The following is a 23,680-nucleotide window of genomic DNA, read 5'->3' as shown; positions in this document are numbered from 1 at the left end:
ACCAACATTTCATATTTTATTTATTTCAAGCATAAAAAGGTTATACATAGTTATAAAACAATAAAAATAAACATTATGATTCATAGTCATTCATGATATTTTTTAATTTAAATCTTAATTTACAAAATCGCTAAGTGACCAATTATACAAATTCATGCGATAACGTTCAAAACAGTTTAATAATCCTATAAATATAATTACTTCTAAAGATATGTACAATTTGATTATATTTATTGGAATTGGGATTAGCAATATTTATGATAATTGCACACAGTCAGGTTTAAGCTTTTTACGCTTCACACCGTTCTTATTATAAATGATTTAAGTTAATTAGTTTAAAGTAGAACGTGCTGTCGGCTACTACAGACATTAATTGTAGAAATAAAAAATAATAAACGTTGAAGTTGTGGTCAATAGAGAAAATCAATATAATATACATGAAACTACCGACAAATTTTAAATCACATGATACAAATCATGCGACTAGAATTACGCGCAAATATTTTCATTCAACATGCGCAAATTGTGACGCATTAATCACGCGCAAATTGTGCAGCATTAATCACGCGCAAATTGTGAACACGCGCGTGTTTGTCAGATCATTAAATGTTAAAAAAATTATGTTCATACTTCAATATAAGCGATAGCTTGAAGATAACATTTTCATTGTGGCGTGTTATAATGAAAGTGTTCTCTCAAGTTTCGATCCAAGGCGCAGCAGTCATATAGACATTTTAAGTAATTCTGAGTTATCTTATACAGCATCTTTTTAAAAGAGCCCGTGGTCGCTAGTTGTTGGTTTGTGGTTCGATATCTATTTCAATACAGAAGTCAGTTAATTACATCAGTATAGTTATAGTTCTTCTCTTTTTCTCCTCTTGAGTGCAAGATCGTCATGGTAGAACCACGTGGTGTACACCCTAAAGGGGTCCGGCGAGGAATGACGGTGGAAAGACACTGGGCGATCTACCAGTGCTTCGCGAGGGTAGTCTTGGGGTCGAGCCTGGAACAACATGTTTCAGCTAAGAAGCAAAATTGATAATTTCAAACTTTTTATATGGTTAAAAGTACTAACCACCTCAGCTGGAATTAAAATTTATCCCGTACTGAATGGGTTCTCGGGAGCGACAGGGATACTAGTTTTATTACAGTATTTATTTTTCTAATATAAATTAAAGCCATTTGAAAAAAGTATATTGTACTACACTACGTACTCTATTTAGTTCAGTTGATATTAAAAAAAATCATTGGTACTTAGAATAATAACGCATAGAATGATAGTTTCATATCAAATGAACTGTCAAAAATTAGGCAAAAATCAAATTCATGTAGGCTAGTTGTAGTAGTAGGTTAATTTTCGATTTTAGTGAATATTTATATAAAAATACAAGTTGAAACGCGTTACTTCCTTGTGGAATGTGATGTTAGTATCTATTTTATGTTTGTCTGACGTACTTTCACACTCATTTACCGCACATTTCGTCATTTTTAGCTAAAATTCTTGAGCTGTTCGCGGTGCAAGTTGACCTTGAGCACTGACGGCCCGCCCGCTCGTGTAGGCCCATTCGGAGCGCTTCAATTTGCCTCACTTAGCGTGTGCGGGCTAGGTTTCTATGCGTTATTATTCTAAGCATTGGTATAGATAAAGTATTTATTGATTACAGCGGTTTTCTTGTAAAATTTCGTGGTATGTCGTGTTTTTTTTTTTCAATCATGAAAATTTTTAGGAATTTTGTATTCACGCCGTACACTAATTAATGTATGGCTTCAATTTTACTATGTATTTTTCTCCAGAGTGATTGATTCAACACTCAGTGTTATACGGAATAAGTTGTATCGACTTGTAAGAGACAATTTTTGTGAAGTAACAGCAATTAATTTCATTAATAATGATTGTCCCTAAACGGATTAATCCAGTAAGTTTCAATAATTTGAGGAAGTTGTATTTCTATAGATTGTCGTTTCCGGCTTGATACGGTACGTAACGTTCGAATGTTTTTGAACTTGAGTCCCTAATCCAACCCAACTATATCATTGTCCAGGATTACCGCCTTTCTTTCTAGGCCATGGTAAAAGCGAGAGTCTAAACTAAATACCCAAAATAAAATTACTCATAAGCACATTATCGAAAAAAAATTGTACATCTTTAACATTTTAATTTCTTTGTTAGGAGGAGGAAAGGACTCAAAGGAGTTTTCGGTTTTGATTTGGCATTCTCAGAAGACAACAATTAATTATAATTTTGAATACGAATAAACCACCAATATCTTGCAGATTTTTTATTAAATAATTTTAAACTGTTAATTTTCGTAGAAAACTGTCGGTTTTGGATGGGGGACGAAATTTTATTGCCAAACAAAATCAATAATGCTAATGAAACAGAACAATAAAAAATTTATTTGTTATAATTATTAATACAAAGATCCGAACACTCAGAAAAATCCTTCGATACGACGTCTTCTAGAATACCGTGCCAGACGCTATACCAACTAAGCTTACTTCTTTAATCTTTGTATTATGTGTGGAGTAATTTCACATAAAAATAATTGAATATCCAATAAAAATTTAAATACAATGAATAACGACTTACGATTTCTCATAGATGGCGCTACGGTTAAAAAGTCGTTGAAAAAACCACATACAAAGACACGACAACAAGTGTATAGAAAAATTCGTGAGGTCCACTGGTTCGTTCCGTTGCTTAGTTGGTATAGCGTCTGGCACTAGAAGACGTCGCACAGTGGGCCCAAATTGATAATTCTTGGACATAGGAATAACTTGTGGAGTATCGAGCTAATTTTTTTTGCGTGATAGATAATAACATTCCTAACAACTTTTATTCTTGTGTAATTTCTTGAAAAGTTGATAGTTTCGGAGAGAAAAGAAATTGTAATCGAATCCGTCCGAATCGAAGGAATTTTTTCTGAATGTTCGATTTTTATATTAATAATTATAACGAACCGATGGAGTACTTTCATATAAAAATAATTGAATATCAATTCAATACAAATTCAAAATTTAATTTGTGTTTAAACTTAAAAATGTTAGGGGCCAAAGAAAGACCACAAAGGAAAAAGTTACTACGGTGTGTTCTTACCTGGTGAAACAGCGAGGAATGCGTCAAGGTAATATTTCGATGTAACGCGCAAGCACCGATGGTCATGTCATCAGGGTCATTTGACTTAGTACAGCGGCATTTTGACAGCGCATCCGCTGCAGCCACGCTGAAGGCTGTACCGCCTCCGCCGGTTATGTAGTCGTAGCCGTGATCATAACCTGATGGATAAACTCTATCAATCTCGAGAATTCGCCCAGGTGGTTTCGCATAGCGATCTCGGTAATCGCCAGAGCATTACCTAGATATAATCTCAGTAGAGTACTACAAAAACCGACCTCAACAGTTCGCGGTTACATTGAGAGATTAACATTCTTACACCAGGTCACAGTACATTTATGAAAATGTAATTTATGTTAACAGGAACAGTAATTTCTTTATGAAAACTAGTGACAGACATAACATTAATGCGAGGAATAAAAATAAACTAGCTGTTCGTGATAGTCGTCTTCACAAAGTGACAATTCATTTAAGGGGCAATGCTTACTCTTCTATAACAAGATTCCGGTTGATAAACAAAATTTGACTTTCACGAGGCTTAAAACTATAGTGAAACAAAAACTTTATACTAAAGGTTATTATACAACTTCTGCGTACTTGGATGACAAAAATCCGTGGTAGTAACCCGTTTAGCTCATGGAGGTAGTCTGGATCTCTGATGTTTTAAAAAAGAAATATTGTAAATGTTGAATGTGTACAAATGATATTTACGAAGAGCAACCCCTAGTTTCTTGCTCATTCTTCTCAGTGGAATCTGCCTTACGAATGAGCGGTAGAGTTTAACCATTGTGACGATTTCAAGTGTAATAATGCTGACCTATGACATAAAGATTATTTTGATTTTGATTTGACATCTATTTGCCAAGGTTTATTGAAATCAGTTATTCATCATCATCATCAGATTTATCACCTAGTTGGCCACCCTATATAAAGCTCTGGCCACGCAGAGGCGGCCGCGGAAACGTTCCGAGAGCGGGAATTTTTGAAATGTACGAGTTCATATTAACCCTGTCACACTGAAACCTATACTGAGGTACCCTTTTTCCAACAAAAAAAAAGAATCATCGAAATCATTGACTTACAAATAAATGGACGACGGGTCTAATACAAAAACCACGAAAAAAATGTCCCAAGTCAACCTATTTAAACGTAGTGACATGTAAAGGAATATGAAAAAGCTAAAACGTTGAATTTAAATTGTAATGTCATCGCAGTACTGTCTAATTTTGTTTGCTTCGCTGTCAGTCGAACAAACGAAGACTAAAGCGTGAATGACGCTCTGTATACGATTTTAACGTCCTATAAGTTCGGACACTTTTTAGCGCGGACCCGACGTCCATATAATTGTAAGTCAATGATCGAAATCAATTCACAAATGCGTAGCATGCATAAAAAAGGTCGAACTGAGAACCTCCCCCTTCTTTGAAGTCAGTTAAAAGTATAATTATTGATACAAAGATAAATTCCACTATTTAAAAAAAAATTCTTTATAGCGTATATTAATGAATTAATAATTTAAAACTAAGTTCAAAACATTTTGCTTATCTTTTTCTAGACTTTTAATTTATGGTAAACCTCTTCAAACTTTTATTTTTTTCGTTATTTTATAAGCGTTCATTTTTATTTGTAAATAGGATATTTAACTAAATCTATTTCCTTTCAATATTGTGCCCGATTGTCATCTGTTTCAAGCTAAAGAGTATTATGGCATATACATATATATTTATTTTTTTGTTGAGACGATTAAATACATGGGTAGCCTGTTTTTCGAACTGCCTGCTAGCGAAGGTACTATTTGTGCGGAGAGACGCTGTAAAATTTCTGCGATTGTTTCGGGAATTTGCAATGAATGGTAACTGTTTGTGGAACCTTAAAACTGCGTGAAGAATGTAATATTTTCTTACGGAGAGTACATCACTAATAACGTACAAACGGACAGTAGGGAAACTATACTTTTTAAAAAGCATTACCTTCAGCAGAGAACGTTGAGCTCTTTCCACCTCAATAAAATGGGTCTTTACGGCGCCACCCCATATGGGGATGCAATACGTTATTACAGACTGAGCCAATACAATGTAGACTTTTTGAACAAGATCCGATGAAAGTACATATCTTAAAGTTTTGAAAATCCACGCGAGTTTTCTGATTCTATTTGAAACTGCATCAATTTGATGAAACCATGATAATCTTTAGTGTGCAATTCAATAATGCGTTTAGGGCGCTCCTGCAGCGCCTGGGATATGTTCGCGGCGGCATGCACTGATTGCTTCTACACAACGATGCGCAAAAGGTGTGCGTCACTGGTTCGCAGTGCGGGCCAGCCGCAATATCGTCCTGGCTATGATAGCTGGCAGGTTAGACTGCCCCTACATTCGGCATTGGTGTGATAAGAGCATGCCCGCTATGGTCCCGGCTATGGAGGCAATCGTTTTAGACTAAACTATGTAGTACGTGTAATTTTAATTAGAATTTTGGCTTTTATTCAATTTTATTTTATTTACTTTTTATACCCTTTTATTGTCTTTTTAATTCTGATTACATTATTATAGTTCTTAGCTGTAGGTGTTAATTATTAATTTACGGGATTAACGGGATCGCGCTGAATGCGGACGGCCCAAGACAGTAAAAGTTGACGCAACAAGTGGCCTAAATCCAGCAGTGGGTTGATGTTGGATGACCATGATGATGACGATGATGTATCGGAAGATATTTTGTGTGTTTTGTGTTTCCATTAGTTATCGCCTTATAATATGTATACATAGTTAGTACCTATAGTTATCAGTATGAAATAAAGACAATACAGAAATACAATTTCGATACCTTCAATGAACAAACGCCAATTTGATTTTTGGGCCTGTTCTGTTTTTATATTGTTTTCTGTTTCTTTTTTTTCACTAAATTTGGGACCCATAATATTAGTAAATAAATAGTTAAAGCTGTTAACAAAAATAACAGAAAACGACAAAAAAATAATCTCAGTACAGAGTACTAAAAAAACCGACCTCAAAAGTACGTGGAATTCCGTCTATTTGCTAAGTTTTGTTGAAATATCCCCTAGTTCGCCACTATATAGGACTTGACACTGGAGATAATACAAATCGGTTCTCACTCCTCAAAGTATATTGAGAGAAAAACGCCTTGAATTGGAGAAATAGCAAAATTAACCATTAAAATAATTGCTTCTAAATTAAAGTTAGGCGCTATTTACAGAAATGAATCTTCATGCGTGAACAGCCACCCTTAGAGGTGGATGATTTTCTTCAAAATGAAATGGGACCACTATGGAAGTACCCCCTGTCGAACAAAAAAAAAATCATGAAAATCGGTTCACAAATACCGGAGTTATCACGTAACATACATACAAAAAACCATACAGTCGAATTGAGAACCTCCTCCTTTTTTGAAGTCGGTTAATAAAGTTGACGAAGTGTTCTTTGGAGGTATCGATTTGTTAAAACCAGTCCACGAACAAAAACACTGCTTGTCGTATTCAAATTTAGCTCTAAAAGCCTTACCTCTAAGGCCAGTTTCTTTGTTCCAAACGCCGTACCCATATCTCTCCCCGACGACTGTGACGTCACTCCCACCTCTGAAGCAACTCAAGACTTCACAAAGTCTTTGTACCCTGTGTGGAGTATATGGATTGGTCTTATGAAAATATTCGAGCTATTAGGTACCGCCGACTTAATGTAAGCGACGAAAAACAAATTTTTCTTTTAATATTACTACATATAAATGTGATTTTAATTTATACGCGAATTTTTAACTATGTATGTAGCACTTGCTATATTTTAAACCACTGGTCATTCCTAAATCTTACTTTACAATATGAAAGAAGAGGAAACTCTAAGAAACTTTGCTCTAGAAACAATCAAAATTGGAGCAGACAGTAAAAAATTATAGACAGATTAAAAAAAATAAAATCGTTTTTTGGTTCTCATGAAAAACCGTGATTTGTCCTTTACATTAAATGATACTACAGGTATCGATATTATAGTCCATTTGTTTAGTCCAAATGTAAACAATCTTGATACATCTTTTTATTGAAACATGTACTTTACAAATCAAAAGGTATAAAGATAGGCATGCACTTTCTTATGAAGCTAAGTATTTATATTTTGTATTTGAAGGTAAATAAAAATCATTTTATAAATGTATACTTCATTAAACAGACATCTCAATAAGGTTGTTTACATTTAGTTGAGTACCTAAACAAAATGGACTATACTTTAGTATGCTTAAACATGACAACAGCGTTACCTTGAATGCAGTTCATTTATAATTTATCAACTAATATAGATGGAACAATTAATATATACCTATATCAAACATAAAAAAAATATCGTTTATTTAAAAAAGTGCACATGTACAATAGATCAATTATTTATTTGAGGATCCAATAATATTATCCCTTAAAATGTGCAACACGTTTTTTGCCACTTCGTTTATGGCAAACGACGAAATTGTGATATACTATGTCGGTTGCGGTAACATCGCTTACATTATGAGCTTTCGAGATGAGAAGCATCTCTCTCGATCTCGAGATCGAAGTGGCACCTCGGCCGATACGCATTTAATACCGGGCTTAGGAGCTGCATATTAAAAAGGGGCTTACTAATGTTGATAACATTGAAGTCTTTAAAAAATCTCTAACAATTTATTTAAACAGGACTTTGTGACGCATGGAAATTGTAATTCTCTATACGTCACATCAACGAATAATTGCAAAATTAGTTATCGTTGTCAATTTAATGTATAATAATAAGAATATAATATACCAACGGATTTATATTACTTAAATAATAAACGACAAATCGCGTAGCTGAACTTGTCATTATGTTTTTTTTTCCTTCGAAAGAAAAAGTTAGGTGCACCCATAGATTTATACTAAATCTATGGGTGCACCATAGTCCATCGTTAAGGTCGTATTTCAAAAATCTTTTCCACGCTAGTGTGGAAAAAACGCTTTTGCGCGCGTTTTTTTTTTTAATTTTGACTAATACACGGCGGCCCCCTTTGCTGAGTGAAGAGTGTTACAACCCTACTCTCCGAGGTACGTGTAGGTAGGCATAAACACATTGAAACAGGGAGATTTAGAATACTTATACTATGCCATGCAGCATTTGCTCGCATGCCTAAATACACTACAAGGGAAGATTTCTGCGTGGCCACGGCTAGTCAAGTTGGCATCATACTATTTAAAGTCTCTTTTTTTATGATACCTACCAAGTGACGGGACAAACAAGTCGTGGGCCTGATGGTAAGCGACACGCCTGTCCATAACAGTTAGATGAGTTAGTAGATAATGAGCTAGAGATACTCCGATTCCTCCAGTTCGGTTCGGAGTTTGGGAACTGGAGAGACGCCGTTCATTCGGCGTCGGGAAGTGAGCGTGCCTTACAGCTCCGCCACTAAAGAGGAGATTTGGTAGTCGGCTTAGAGTCGACGGCTCAGCGTTAGTCTGCAGAGCGCGACGGGAAGCGACCGTGCCTACAGCTCTTGCTACCTATCTGTACGTACACCTGGGGCGGCTCCTAAGGCACTAGCCTTACAGAGAACTCAATAAAGCCCGTGCAGACGGACTGATCTGCCATAGTGTCTGCCATAGCTGCTGCACTGCCACTGCGCCCGTCACCCAGAGACATAAGTTGACAAGTCCCATGTGCCAGTAATTTCACCAGCACCCTTCAAAACTGGAACGCAGGAATGCCTCACATTATTGCTTGGCGGCAGTAATAAGTAAGGTGGACAATATACCTAATCCTAAAATAAATGAAGATCAAAATGAAGAAGATGATATCAACTTACCCCAGTGTAGTATCGTCATCAGCCAAGAATATCCAGTTAACACCAGGCAAGTTTCGTGCTCTTCTAACAGCATCTTTCAAAATGGCCATGGTTTTGGCACAATGACCCGATTTTGTATTTGGCACACCGACGTTTATAGAAGGTAGTAATGGATCTGAAAGAGAATATAATATTGCGCCAATTTTGTCAAAGACTGACAATATCATAACAGAAACGCATTGACTTACAAATAAATGGACGACGGGTCTAATACAAAAACCACGAAAAAATGTCCCAAGTCAACCTATTTAAACGTAGTGACATGTAAAGGAATATGAAAAAGCTAAAACGTTGAATTTATATTGTAATATCATCGTAGTACTGTCTAATTTTGCTTGCTTCGCTGTCAGTCGAACAAACGAAGACTAAAGCGTGAATGACGCTCTGTATACGACTTTAACGCCCTATAAGCTCGGACACTTTTTAGCGCGGACCCGACGTCCATAATAATTGTAAGTCAATGCAGAAACGCATAAATTTTTTATGCTTATTCCAATTTCCGTTAAGCCATTCCGTTGATAAAAATTTATTTATTTATTTATTTATTTATACATTTTAGGAAAATTCACGGACAAAAAATACAATTATAGTAAACTTAAATATGAGTAATCCAATGCCATTTACGAATTTCCACCTACATGAAACAATATACAGTGCTTAGCAAGCCAAAAAGAGATTACAGGAGAATACAAAGAACGCAGTCAATAAATTTAAAAAAAAAAAAACAAAATAAAAATTACTATTCTAATCATTGACTTACAAATAAATGGACGACGGGTCTAATACAAAAACCACGAAAAAAATGTCCCAAGTCAACCTATTCGAAATTTAAATTGTTATGTCATCGCAGTATCGCGCTGTCAGTAGAACAAATGAAGACTAAAGCGGAGTGTCGCGCTCTGTATACGATTTTAGCGCCTTACAAGTGCGAATGGAATGGAAGTGATCATAAAGTTATTCGTGCAAAATACACTCATCAAGTGTCTAGGGATCAAACACGTTTTTGCTAATTACTGAAAATCAGGTTTTTAACGATTTTTCTTTAACAGCAATGGATTTCTTCGTCAATTTAATTTTTAATTTTAAATTATAAAATTTAGTTTTTAAAATTAAATTTGTATTGAATTGGGTAACCTATCACAAAGTCGAAAATTTTTTGTCCGAAATAACGTTTGTTCGAATTTTCATTACACCGAAAACCGAATTATAACGAAACAGTTGTTCTTTCAGGATATGTTGATGTTTATCGCAAAGACACGATTAGGTTAAGTTAGGCTTAAAAATAAATTCCTCTTAAAATTACTTTCGAGGTTATGAAATTTCGACCAAACGTTATTTCTGGAAAATGTCCTTTCGGACTATTGATAGGTAACCATTGAATTGATATTCAATTATTTTTTGTGTAATTACTCCACTAGTTGAAAGCATAAATGTAACAAACTTAATTACAGTTAATAGCGAGATCTCTAGCCAGGGCTGGCAGTTATAAAGTTACCTAACTGGGTGACGAAATACTTTCATAGATTTTTCATAGATAACACTACGGCTCCGACAACAAGCACGTTTTTGTTAATAATTTATAATATCAATGGTGTTAAAAAAAACAAAAACCTGATTTCAGTTATTGACAAAAACGTGCTTGATCCCTAGACACTTTTGAAGTATATAACCGTTACAAACTCTTACCAGCTTTGTCGCTGTAGAACAGCAAATGTGAAACACGTTTTCCCCACGTCTTCTTGACCACTGCAGTCCTAGATGCGTGGAAGCCGGTCCAGGTTTTCACCGCGAAGAAAATCGACTCTTCAGGTATTGCACTGCCCTGCCGAAAATGACTGCTTTATAATTATCAAGACGATTAAAAGAAGGCAGGTATGAAGTTTGGTTCCCATTGATATCTTAGAAAAAAAAGAAATATAATTGCACCACATACGAGGAAGCCTGCAAATACTTTAGTATATATAGCCTTTCTGATAGAAGACAGCTTCTTCACATGGCCTTTCTCCACGACATTGTTAACGCTCGCCTTGACAGCCCTTGTATCATTGTTTCGTCTTGTTGTGTCCCATATTCAACCTCGTTACCAACTTCATAAAGTTTTTTACGTTCCACCAGAGAACAAATAAGTAACGATAACTGACACTCTTCGCCCCTCCCTAGCTTTATAGATTATCGTACCACGTCCCGCACATTGATGGGCACATTGACTGAACGAGAACAAGGTTGTCGACGAGGCGTTTTCACTTTAAGACGCCTTTCATATTTGAATATAGTTTCATTTATTCATTACGAAATTTGTACGTCAATTTATATCATCATTTTACGTTACTATTTACAATTGTCGTAAATTGTTCTGTGTGCGGCTGTTTATAATCATCTAAACGGGATAAAGTGAGTGTCTATCGTTTTCTGAAAGATGAAACGAAGTAAGTAAAAAAACTTACCTATGACTGAGACTCATTCAATTTTGTTTTCTTTAGTGCAAAGTAATATATAATACAGATTTATTATATCATTATAATAAGACGCCATAACTTTGTGAGCTTTGTTTTAAACTTGGACACGCAATTTCAAAGACCTTGGTTACCTTATTTAAAGGTACCTGTCCAAAATATAACATTTTAAGTGCTTTTAATATATTTTTTAAACAAATCTTCAATATTATTCCAGTTAGTGAATTAATGAAAAATATTATATCGATATAAATAATATATAACAGATTCGTGTTAGAATTTTCGTTATGTTAATAGTACAAGCAAGTGATGGGTAACCCTGACACTTCACGCACACATTTGCGCGTGTGCAGATGGCGCCTTGCTGTATGTAGTAGTAGTAAGCAAATCATCTTCTGCCGTTGTATGGAGTGTCCGGGGTTTGGTTCCACCAAGTCGTACGAACTATGGCCAGAACGAGATCGTCTCACGTCTTACAGCAACGTACAATTACAATTGACATTTTAGCGAATATTAAGTAATCGTTTAAGCGCCATATTAAAAGAGTGATTTTTAGCTGTATCTCATTTTTTGTAATAATTGTTATACTGTATATTAACAAAAATTTATGTAACTTTGTAGTATTTGTTATTTATCATCATTTTTAACCGACTTCAAAAAATGAGGAGGTTCTCAATTCGACTGTATGTTCTTTTTTTTTTGTATGTATGTTACGCGATAACTCCGGTATTTGTGAACCGATTTTCATGATTCTTTTTTTGTTGGAAAGGGGGTACTTCCATAGTGGTCCCATTTCATTTTGAAGAAAATCATCCACCTCGAAGGGTGGCTGTTCACGCATGAAGATTCATTTTCATAAATACCGCCTAACATTAATTTAGGAGCAATTACTTTAATGGTTGATTTTGCTATTTCTCCAATTCAAGGCGTTTTTGAGTAGTGAGAACCGATTTCTTATTATCTCCAGTGTCAAGTCCTGTATAGTGGCGAACTAGGGGATATTTCAATAAAACTTAGCAAATAGACGTAATTCCACGTACTTTTGAGGTCAAATTTTCAATTTGGAATGTATTTTGCTGCAATTTTACAAATATTATTATTAGGAATTGGCTTTTTCTTTTCCTTTTAAAATTTTTAATTTTTATTATTACTTTTTGAAATTACATTAGCATTTAATGAAGTCTAAACTAACTATGTCACGTTATGCCATTTTTTCTGTGATATCCTATAATTGGTAACAATTATTGGTCATGTAAATTAGTTAAGTTCTACAATGTATGCTGTTCGATGTCTTATAAAAATAAACAAATAGATGTAGATGTAAATTTGCTATAAAAAACACCTTTTTTTTAATTATTTTTTCCCGTATTAATACGGTTCAATTTGCTTGAGTCGAGCGGTAGGGACTTTACTTCTTTATTGACACTGGACACTGGCTTTATTTCTGGATTTATTTTTTTACAAACGAAAATGAAGCCTTTTGAAAAATGCATTTCGTATAACATACGTCTTCTATTTACTTCGGTTGGTATTAAAATAAAATTGGTATACGTAAAGTACCTATTCAAAAGAGCCGTTTTCTTGTAAAATTTCGAGGTAAGTTTGTGTTTTTTTTTTGTGAAAATTTTTAGAAATCGTGATTTCACACCGTATAAATAATCTGCGTATATTCTCCATTTTATTGTACATTTTTCCAAAGTTATTTATTCAAGCACTTTAAATGTGCGGAATCAACAAAAGCCATTTGAGGTTGTATCGACACTTAAAACAAAAAAACAGTAATGTAGACAAAAAGGATAAGACTCAGCATTGCTGATTAAGTCTTTCACTTAGATTCTTTAGATACACTCGCTGCATCAGACCAGCAAGAGGAATGTATACTAAACCCCCCGTTGCATTTTATATAAAAGGTATAAACATTCAAAGACTGTAATACAAAATTTCTAAAACGGATTCGAACTGACGTCTTCTAGCATACCGTGCCAGACGCTACACCAACTAAGCTGTAAAGGTATCTAACTAGGTGATGAAATATCATAGATTTCTCAGGGATAGCGCTACGGCTAAAAAGTCGTTAAAAAACCAAATACAAAGATACGACGCAAGCACATACGGAAATTCGTGAGGTCCGCTGGTTCGTTCCGTGGCTTAGTTGGTATAGCGTCTGCCACGGTATGCTAGAAGACGTCGGTTCGAATCCGGCCGGATCGAAGGAATTATTTCTGAGTGTTCGATCTTTGTATTAATAATTAAATTAATTAAACAACAATTCAATAAAAATTTAAGTTCTATTTTGTTTGTTGTAAATGTTTGACATTACATTACACATACTTACCACTGTAATGTATGTATCAAATTAATTATTTAAGTATTATATATTTAAGTATATAAGAGAACACACTACATACTACATTACAGAAATATTAAAATCAGCGTCACAGCCTTTTCTCGGCGGTGACATTTACTGAATGGATTCTTTTACACACACATGACATTTACTCTAATTGTGTTGACTATTAAATATTTGCTTTGTTGCTATTACCTATTAACCCGCGCGTCGTGCTGAGTCCACGTTGCCGTCGCAGCGACCGCGCGTGTCTAACTGTCATGGCAAAATACGCTCTATTTCTTTAGCATTTACGTTTTAACTAAATGAACGTCTCAGACACGCGCACGAGGGCGAGGCTGGCCTGAATTTGGTCTTCGGCGTGGCGACCGTGCGGTTGTATTATTCAGAGGAATTCAAAATGTTGTAGCCAGTAAATAGAACTCAGATTCGCCATTGTTGTTCGTTTCTTTATTTTTTGCACAAAATTAGTTTTTTGTTTTTTTTTCGAATATTGTTTTTTGTTTCTTAATTTCTTTTTTCACAAAATTCGAGGAACATAATATTAGTAAATATATATGGCTTTAATACAAAAATAACAGAAAATGACCAAAAAATGAAGTTGGCGTCGTGTTTGGATATGAGATATCGATAATAGGTACCTTGCGAAAAATAAAAAAGCATATATAGAAGTACTCACGCACGAATAAAACTGTCTAGGATAAGTAGCACATTGGTCTCCAGATACAATACAGAAGCTCAAGTCAGCGGAGAGTAGTGGTCCAGGGTGATCACCATCCCCGTAAATAAGTTGCGCTAGTTCGTAAGAAGGGTCTATTGAAAAAGCGTCTGAATTCCGCTTCCTTTCTCCTCTTTCTACTTGTTTTAGTAACCTAAAAATTAGATAGATAGATTAAACATTTAATCAGCACAAATACAAACAGAAACAAACATTTACAATCACTTCACAAGGTATAATATTAATTAGTACACATTAATTTAAACCATGGGCCAATAACGCAAGAGAGGTGGGCTTTAAACGAAAAGCACTTTAAAAAGTTTGCTTTTTAAAATAAGCACATAAGCACGCTTTTCAATTTAAGCGTAAGTGTTAACAAATTAATTCGTCAATGTGAATAATAATTTTACAAATAAAAATAAAATTCGTGTATTACAAATAAACTTACTTATGTTAAAACCTTTAGTGGTCTACCCTTGCTTTTCGCTATCAACACATCGTTGTAAGCTTTTTTAACATAAAAGTCTATGCGGTTAAACGTTTTTCTAAAAGATTTTGTAAGCTTCAAACTAAAAAGCGTTTAAGTGAAAAGCGTTGAAAAATGCACGCTTTTTTAAAAAAAAGCCGTTTTTCCCATCTCTACTCAAAAACACTGCTAATACCGTATACTTGTGTTGGGCGTTAATCAATTAAATTTCATTCAGAAATTCAGATCAGGTCAGATTAAAAAATCAATTCAATTGAAATCAATTGCAATTGATTTCAATTGAATTGATTTTAATTGCAATTAAATTAATTGCAATAATTTTTCTTAGTTTTTCTAAGAAACAATTGAAACTAACAATTAAAACCGAAAGCACCGAATAAAAGTGTCATTACGAATATGGGTTAGGGGGCCGGTTAGGATAGCGCTACGCACACCGGACAGGCTTATGGGGGATGGGCCAGAGCGGCACACTGCGGAGGGTCCACTCCTGGTACCACTCTGATCAGCAGAGCAGACTGGGATGTGGACGTGCGCCGTCAGAGTGCGGCGCTGCAAAGGGGCTCATCAGAGCGTGTGCGCGGCGGGTTCCGGCGGCTGTGATGTCACGGCTGTCGGGACAGGCAGAGTCAACCGACCGACGGGGACCAGGGGGCTTGCCTTAATTGGCCGGCCCGGCGGAAGTGAAGGCTAATCTCTTTGCCTCACTCTTTGCAGAGAGTTCGCGTCTGGATGCCGCAGGAAACCTACCACCTACTTTACCTCAGGCTGGCTGCACTATGGTGCCAGTTCGTATTCGCCAAAAAGAGGTACTTAGAATTCTGCTAAATCTAGACGTGAATAAGGCTAGCGGGCCAGATGGAATTCCAGCAATAGTCATCGTGCATGGAGTACTGCTGCCACCTCTGGGATGGCTCTGCTACATATCAACTGGCCGCTTTGGATTCAATTGACAACCATGCCAAGAGTATTAGTGGAGGCGAAGCTGCAGAGCCTTGAACACCGCCGTAAAGTTGCCTGCTTATTTATTGCCTGGTTTTTTACAGGATATATCACGGAGAGTGTGCGATGGAATTACACGATTTAATTCCGCCTTCCCCTTTCCATCACCAGGGACTAGGCGTAGGCTTGGGTTCCACCCCTATGTTGTGGATATTCCAAAGATTCGCACGAAGCGTTACGCTTCCACATTTATTTGGCGAACGGCTATGGAGTGGAATTCCCTGCCTGCAGACTTGTTCCTTGAACGTTATAACTTGGGTATTTTCAAGGCGAGAGTGAATAGGCATTATTTAGGTGTGCATGCTGCATCGTCGACCTCATCCTCTCTTTACACCAGGTGAGATGGAGGTCAAATGCACACTTACATTTTATAAAAGAAAAAAGGTACAGTTTAATAAATAAACCTATAATCCATTTGTTTAGGTACTTAACTAAATGTAAACAATCTTGACATGTCTAATTAATGAAATATACGTTTATAAAATTATTTTTACTTACCTTCAAATACAAAATACAAATACTTAGCTTCATATGAAATTGCAACCCTATTTTTGTACCTATTGATTTGTAAAGCATATGTTTCAATAAAAAGATGTATCAAGAGTGTTTACATTTAGTTAAGATCCTAAAAAAATGGACTATAGTTACGAAAATTAACAAACAAAGGGAAGAATTAATTTATCTCGTTTACATACATGTCCATAAGTTCTATTCTCATAGCGAAACCACTGGCAAAATTGGGGTATACGAAGCCACCATCCTCTTCCAAGTTTTCGTAGAAATGAAAGTGATGAATTACTCTTGGCTCCTCATCAGTTAGTGGATAACCAATCCACATTGTATCCTGCGTTATAAAGCGACACATTTTTACAAAACTCTTTGAAGTAAGTACATATTTTATTTAGCAGCACTAGCTCCTAGTGTAAGAGTTCGTCCAGGGTAGTACTGCCACCTTACCCTATTTCTGCCGCCAAGCAGTAAAGTGAGCATTACTGCGTTCCGGTTTTGAAGGTGTTGATGAAATTAAAGGCACACAGGACATGTTAACTTAAGAGGGAGCGGAGGAAAAATTCCCAATCTTCGATTTGATTTTAGAGGGGTATATCCACTTTAAAGTTCAAAATAAAATATTATATGAGTAAGTACACGATATATTCAAGCATAGACACTAATCCGAAACATAAAACAATAAAGTTTCCTCGATAGATAAAAATCACGAAATGACCTCTAATTTTCACATTTTTTCGATTCATCCTTGAAATGCTACAGGTTATTAGGACAAAAATTAGATAATTAATTATATTTATGCATGATCGAGAACTGTCACTACGGATTTTCTTTTAATCGCTTTAGTTTTAGAGTTATTCCGCTAAAACGAATTTCGTACTTTTAATGCGCAAAATTCAACATCTCCTGTCGCATGTCACGCAAACTTCAGGCATATATTTGTCTCACAAATGTGGGCGGAGCCAACGTCAAGACTTTTTTGGCATCCTCCCTCTTAATACGTTTTAGGGTGACGGGCGCTATAGCAATGCCCTCAGATCTTTGTGATTTAAAGCTCTGAGTGGCACTGGGACTGTCATGGACAGGCGTGCCACTTACCACTTCAGTCATCCCGTCAATTGGTGTCATAAAAAATATTTGTGTCTCATTATACGAGATTCCTCTAAGAAGCTCAAATTAAGTCATAGGTACATGCTGTCACAGGGATTGAACTGTTGGCTAATTTTTTTTTTATATATTTATGTTCAGCACCATTCATCATAAGGTAAAGCTATCTTAGATGGATAATCTTGAACGAGAGGCTTTCAGAATAACTGAAAGGATATGATTAGAAATTAAAATGTGAGTTCATGGCAAAAGCTACTCTAAAGCTTTGCGTTGTCGACTTCGCGACATTATTTTGCGTATTGCCATAAAGACATTATTCTTTTTTTATATTGAAGTGGCGGGACAAACAACTCGTACGCATTAGTGTTGGATAGGACATGAAATGAAAATGAGTTTGAGAGAGTACATAAAAAAAACGAGGCGGTACAATGTCCTATTTCGAGTGAGGTGAGGTAGTGGTAAGAATGTTTGCACCTATGGCATTCAATCCACAGACAGAGAATATTAAGCACATTTTCATAACTTGATGGCATCAATCAATTGGATAACTTATGTGTTATGATGTAGTACAAATAAGTGCTAATTTTATTTAGTACTATGATAGTATGATCATAAGATGTAAAATCAGCTAAAAAGCGGGCAGTGCAGGACCAATCATTGTTGCATTTGTTGAGTTCGAAGCAGTGGGACATTAGTGAGGTTGTGACATGAGGTGAAATATGAGGTGGGACATTTTTATGACATGAGGAATTGTGACAAACTAACCAAGCGAGTGGTACAAGCGAGTTGCCTCGTGTATGAGTAACTCAACACTAGTACGCTTGGTGGTAAGCGCCACGCCTACCTATAACAGTTGCAGTGCCACTTAGATCTTTAAATAGCTAAGAACATTGGGTCACTGAAACCGCATCCGTCATCCTGAAACATAAAGTCGAGAATTGCCTGTAGTTTTACCAGCATCCTTGCCCTTCAAAACCGGAACTCAGTAATGCTTACGTTACTGCTTGGCGGTAGCAATAGTTATTAATTTATTTATTGTAAATATATTTACACGGTATTACAGTTAAGAACCTAATGCACCGTGAAACTAAACTAATCGAGAACTAACAATAATAAAGATAATCTCAGTACAGCGTACTAAAAAAACCGACCTCAAAAGTACGTGGAATTACATACAATTACCAAGTTTTATTAAAATCGGTTACCGGAAAGTGGTCAAACCCGTAGTTCGCCGCTAAACGGGACTTGATACAGGAGATAATAAAAATCGGTTCTCACTACTCAAACTATATTGAAAGAGAAAAACGCCTTGAATTGAAGAATAGCAAAATCAACCATTACAATTATTACACCTTATAATAAAATTTAGGCGCTATTTATAAAAATGAATCTTCACGTGTGAACTCTTAGAGGTGGATGATTTTGTTCAAACGGGACCACTATGGAGGTACCCTCTTTCCAACAAAAGAAGAATCATGAAAATCGGTTCACAAATACCGGAGTTACAGCCAAAAAGAACAAAAACAGAAAAACAGAACCTCCACCTTTTTTGAAGTCGGTTAAAAAAACATTATAATAATACTGTCGATCCCCTAGCATCCGTCATTGCACAGAATCTCAAGCATTCACAACACACGCCCGTCGCCACGCAAGCAGATGGCAGGATCTATTTCGCTGGACGCACCCTTCACCAGTAGGTAGTTCTACTAAAGATCATTTGTGGTTGTCTGTTTTTCGTACCTGGGGATCCACTCTCGTTTTACGACCAAAACAATTACTGTCAAATAAACTCGACAAAATGAAAAACAATGTTAAGTATGAAGATTCATTAGCATCATACGTCTTTTTATTAGGTCGTGTATTACTTAATTGACAGTACGAGAACGAGAGTACGGGGCCTGATACACAGCCAAACTTACCTGCTGTCTGTCAGCATTAGCAATAGATTCCAATAATCTACCGCATCGCACGGCGGTGTGCGGTTCAATGAACACGATCCATCGCACGTCGCTACCTTTATACCTGGACACGAGCGGACGTAGTAGGGGGAAGATCGTCCAATCCCCGGGGATGGAGAAGTCTTGTGTTGTGTGGATTACTGGACGGTGCTGTAGATTTATTGTATCGTTAAGGTATTATAGTGAGAAACTATACAGATTGCAGACCCGAAAATGCTGCAGCAGACCGCGGGTAACACGGGCGAGTACTGTGAAATTATCATTGCACTTTCATAGCATAATGGACGGCGCTGTAGATTGATTGTATCGTTAAGGTATTATATTGAGAAACTATGTAGATTGCAGACCCGAAAATGCTGCGGCAGACCGCGGGTAACACGCTGAAAGCTGCATGACGTCATGTCCGTCAACATCCTCATCGAATAACAGCATCGATGAATGCGGATGCGGATATTTAAATTCATGCAGATTATCAGCGGATGCTGATGCACGGGTTGAAGGAACTAATATCGTCTGCTACACTTTGTTATTTAGACTGCTTGTCGCAAAATACTTACATTTTCAATCTCCATAACTTGATTCTCAATATCCTCCTTAAGTTTCTTGGAGACGCTGCTGTGGTACGGATCAGGCTGGCTTATGATAGTGAACACTATGTTTCGAAAATCTGTAACAATTTAAACATACTGATAAGTTTATTTGTAGTTACAAAAACAATTGAGGTTACGCGATATGAGCCTACCGCTGAGTGTATCGACGACATTGCAAGCCCTTAGACAAGTCTTTCATTTACATTACAATCCTTGTTCAACCTCAGCATTCAGTTCCTCTCGCTTATTCACTATTAAACGCGTAATAACTTGTTCCGGTGCATCTCAACCAATCAGCGCGAGGTAAGCCGGTGGATCTGCGGGTTCTATTCCATTCATGAAATCTACGCGCTCCCATCAAATTCACGTACACATTCGCTAAAATCCGCTTTATAACATCTAAAGAAATGGCGGCCGAGAAGCCGGAATTAATCGACTTCTAGTCGAATAGCGTTCATGTAAATTTAAACCTTATTCCGACAAATTACTTTTTAATTTGTTGTAATGTCAGAATCGTTGCCAGATGTAAAACTTTCTTCAAATAATGTAACAAAATTGTTATAATAGCAAATTAATAAGAAATGTATGGTTAATTTGTATTTTGTAAATCTTTACGATACATAGTGTTACACATGTATCTATATCTATTTGGGTGTTTCTTTTTAATAAGGCTACGTAAAGAATGCATGTAGACGGTTTCTTTAATAACAAACTTTCGTATTCGACGGGCAGCATAAAATGTAGTAAATTACTTTAAAAACTATAGTTATTTTATTTGTAGAATAAGTTAACCTATGAAATGAACTGAACTAGTATCTATTGTGCTAATAAGTTTTGTATTTGTGTGTCGCCAAGGCCTCTTTTATTATTAAATAAATTTCCGTTAAAGTACGTGTTTTTGTTTCTTCAACAAGTTTAGAGCTCTCATGCCAAAAAAGTTTTGACGTTGGCTCCGCCCAAATTTGTGACACAAATATATGCCTGCGGTATAACTCTAAAACTAAAGGGATTAAAAAAAATCCGTAGTGACAGTTCTCGACCATGCATAAATATAATTAATTATCTAATTTTTGTCCTAATAACCTGTAGCATTTCGAGAATGAATCGAAAAAATGTGAAAATTAGAGGACATTTCGTGATTATTATCTATCGAGGAAACTTTATTGTTTTATGTTTCTGATTAACGTCTATGCTTGAATATATCGTGTAGTTAGTCATACAATATTTTATTTTTAACTTTAAAGTGGATATACCCCTCTAAAATCAAATCGAAGATTAGGAATTTTTCCTCTGCTCCCTCTTAAAGCTTCGGCTTTATCAAGGGAAACTTTCAAGTCTCGCCACTGGTAGGCTATTATTATTTTCAATTTTGTATGAGAGTGATGTATCTGTTACGTAGTTACTATTAAGTAATCTGTGGCAGAGCACAGTCGGAATTTAGGTTTATACTTATTTCTACACCGGCAATGACACCGATATAAAAAAATATTTATTTATTTATTTATTTTTTCGTGAAAAGCCAACAGCTAATTAAGATAACTGCAGCCGAAGGTTCGAAAAAAAACCAAAACTTTTTATAACTAATTTAATTTTAAAGAAATAAAATTACAATATTAATTTCTAAGGATAGGTGACAATTGTACGAAGGTTGAACCAAAAGTGAGTTGACTGAGAAATTACGTTGTTCTGGTAAAACGCGACACGTGTGCTGATCCAGCGCCTCGTGATCGGTGCATTTGCTGTGCCTTCGTTCTGTAGAACTGTGGAGTCGGCGGCTTCCTTTGTACTGCGATATCTAACTCCTCCACCCTCAGATGAGCAATTATTTTCTAACGTTTAGTGAAAATATTGCTGGTAGCCCATCTATATGATTTTCAGCTTTTTCAGGGTCTTCGAGAGTCTGATTGAATGTTGGTTTGGCTTCTTGGGCGTTTCGAAGTTTGCAGTTCCATAAGTTGCGTCTTCGGCTTCTAATGGCTACAACGAGTGCGCATGCACCTATTATTGTCACGTATAGGGGTATCGTTGTGTGATATAGGACATTGGTTTCATTTGTATCGAGTGTTAAGGGAGGCTCGACTAAAAGTTTGTTCTGGACGTTGTGTAGTCCTTTCAAATCAATAGATTTCAGGTGTACGTGGCTTGGGGTTGCAACTTGTTTCATTACGTCATATGGGATTTTAGTGAGCTTCAGAGGATGACCTTTTATTTCGTCCTTGTCATTCGTAATGGTGAACTCTGCGGTCCGTAGATAGCAATTGAGGGGAATAGTCACTAGGTAACTCCCTTGCAGTAAATTGTAATCTTCTCTTTCGCATGTTAATTGAACTCGCGTCGGCTGAGGGAACGAGACGACGTAGTGCTGATCATCGAGCTGTTCCATTGCTGGCTTTTGTAGTAGTACTGTTGTTACTTGGCAGGATTCCTGTAAGTCTTGGTTTATTATTAGTTGGTGTACGCAGTCTGGGGTAGCCCGGAGTTGAAGGTTGGTTCCTTTATTGCAGAGGTAACTGTGACTGAACTTCGGGCATTCTGCCTCCATGTACACGAATACGTTCTCATGAGTTGCTATGAAAGGGTAAGAAGGGATAAGGGCTTGCCTATCTTTATTAGGTACTACAGATAATCTAAAAAGGTCGTATACGTCTACTGAAACTATGGGAAATTGAAAAGTTATAATTATTTGTTTGTCTACATAGTAAAAACCTGGTCGTATTATATCATAATATTCTCTAAGTTCTAGTCCTAAAATTCTATCTCTTCCATATATTAATTTTAACTTATCTATCATATTCCTAAGGACATTAATATCTAACATAGAATGGTGCGTGCTCGCAGCACGTATAAAAGATAAACAGTTTTCTATTCTAATTAGTTCGTATTTTAAGTCTTCTACATTTTCACTCAAAATTGCCAAAATCTGGGAAAATTTTGCGATTTGAATTAAACTCTTTTCTTTATCGGCATTTACATCTAGTAGTATTTCTAACGTTGTATTAATTTTACTCTGATTTTCAACCAATGTGTCCAAAACTTTACTATGGTGACTTATCCAATCTTTATTAAGACTCACATGACTATTTAATTCAGACACTACCTTATTTTGATTAATCTGTAATTCTTTAATAAGATTGTTATAATGAACGGCATCTGATTGATCGAGGTTCCCGGTTATACTTTTGATTACCGAGCCAAGACCATCTACAAGACCTCTTTTAGCTCTAACGGGCTCTAACGATTTTAATTGATTTGATGTTTTATCTAAATTACCTAGGAGATAGTCAATCTGGTTTTCGAATAAAAGGAAGGTGTCATTATTTAGTCGTATCTCGTACGTATGTAATTGTCTTTTCAAAGAGTCAATTTTGTCTTCAATATAGTCAAGTTTAATGTACTGTAGGTAGGTGTGGTGATGGGTAATGAGTCGCATTGGTCCAAGTTTGTATGGCAGTAATCCAGGTCCGTCGGCTAAGCTCTCAAGTTTTATCTCCAGGGCGTGCGTCAGGGGGATCATCAGTGATAAAAGAGTCCTGTAACAATTGAGTACCTTTA

At 36.1% G+C, this 23,680-nt stretch overlaps 1 protein-coding gene across 2 annotated transcripts in view; it reads right to left on the bottom strand.

Moving 5' to 3' along the window:
• Nucleotides 1-531: 531 nt before the first annotated feature.
• LOC113237454 (beta-1,3-glucosyltransferase) overlaps nucleotides 532-23,680 on the bottom strand; it is a 95,170-nt gene continuing 72,021 nt past the window's right edge. For both annotated transcript variants that reach the window (XM_026473937.1, XM_026473936.1), the window contains exons 3-11: nucleotides 20,096-20,205; nucleotides 19,500-19,688; nucleotides 16,662-16,810; nucleotides 14,442-14,634; nucleotides 10,649-10,784; nucleotides 8,924-9,077; nucleotides 6,631-6,740; nucleotides 3,098-3,276; nucleotides 532-1,003 (exon numbers count right to left, since the gene is read on the bottom strand). In XM_026473937.1, the coding sequence (XP_026329722.1) occupies nucleotides 854-1,003; nucleotides 3,098-3,276; nucleotides 6,631-6,740; nucleotides 8,924-9,077; nucleotides 10,649-10,784; nucleotides 14,442-14,634; nucleotides 16,662-16,810; nucleotides 19,500-19,688; nucleotides 20,096-20,205 (1,370 nt within the window). In that variant the 3' untranslated portion in view covers nucleotides 532-853. The remainder of the gene's footprint in view (nucleotides 1,004-3,097; nucleotides 3,277-6,630; nucleotides 6,741-8,923; nucleotides 9,078-10,648; nucleotides 10,785-14,441; nucleotides 14,635-16,661; nucleotides 16,811-19,499; nucleotides 19,689-20,095; nucleotides 20,206-23,680) is intronic.

This window comes from Hyposmocoma kahamanoa, unplaced genomic scaffold (genome assembly GCF_003589595.1).
Source record: "Hyposmocoma kahamanoa isolate Upper Pololo Valley unplaced genomic scaffold, ASM358959v1 93, whole genome shotgun sequence".
Classification (NCBI taxonomy): Eukaryota; Metazoa; Arthropoda; class Insecta; order Lepidoptera; family Cosmopterigidae; genus Hyposmocoma; species Hyposmocoma kahamanoa.
Note: the sequence above shows the minus strand (reverse complement) of the source record. Positions and strands in the feature narration are given on the sequence as shown.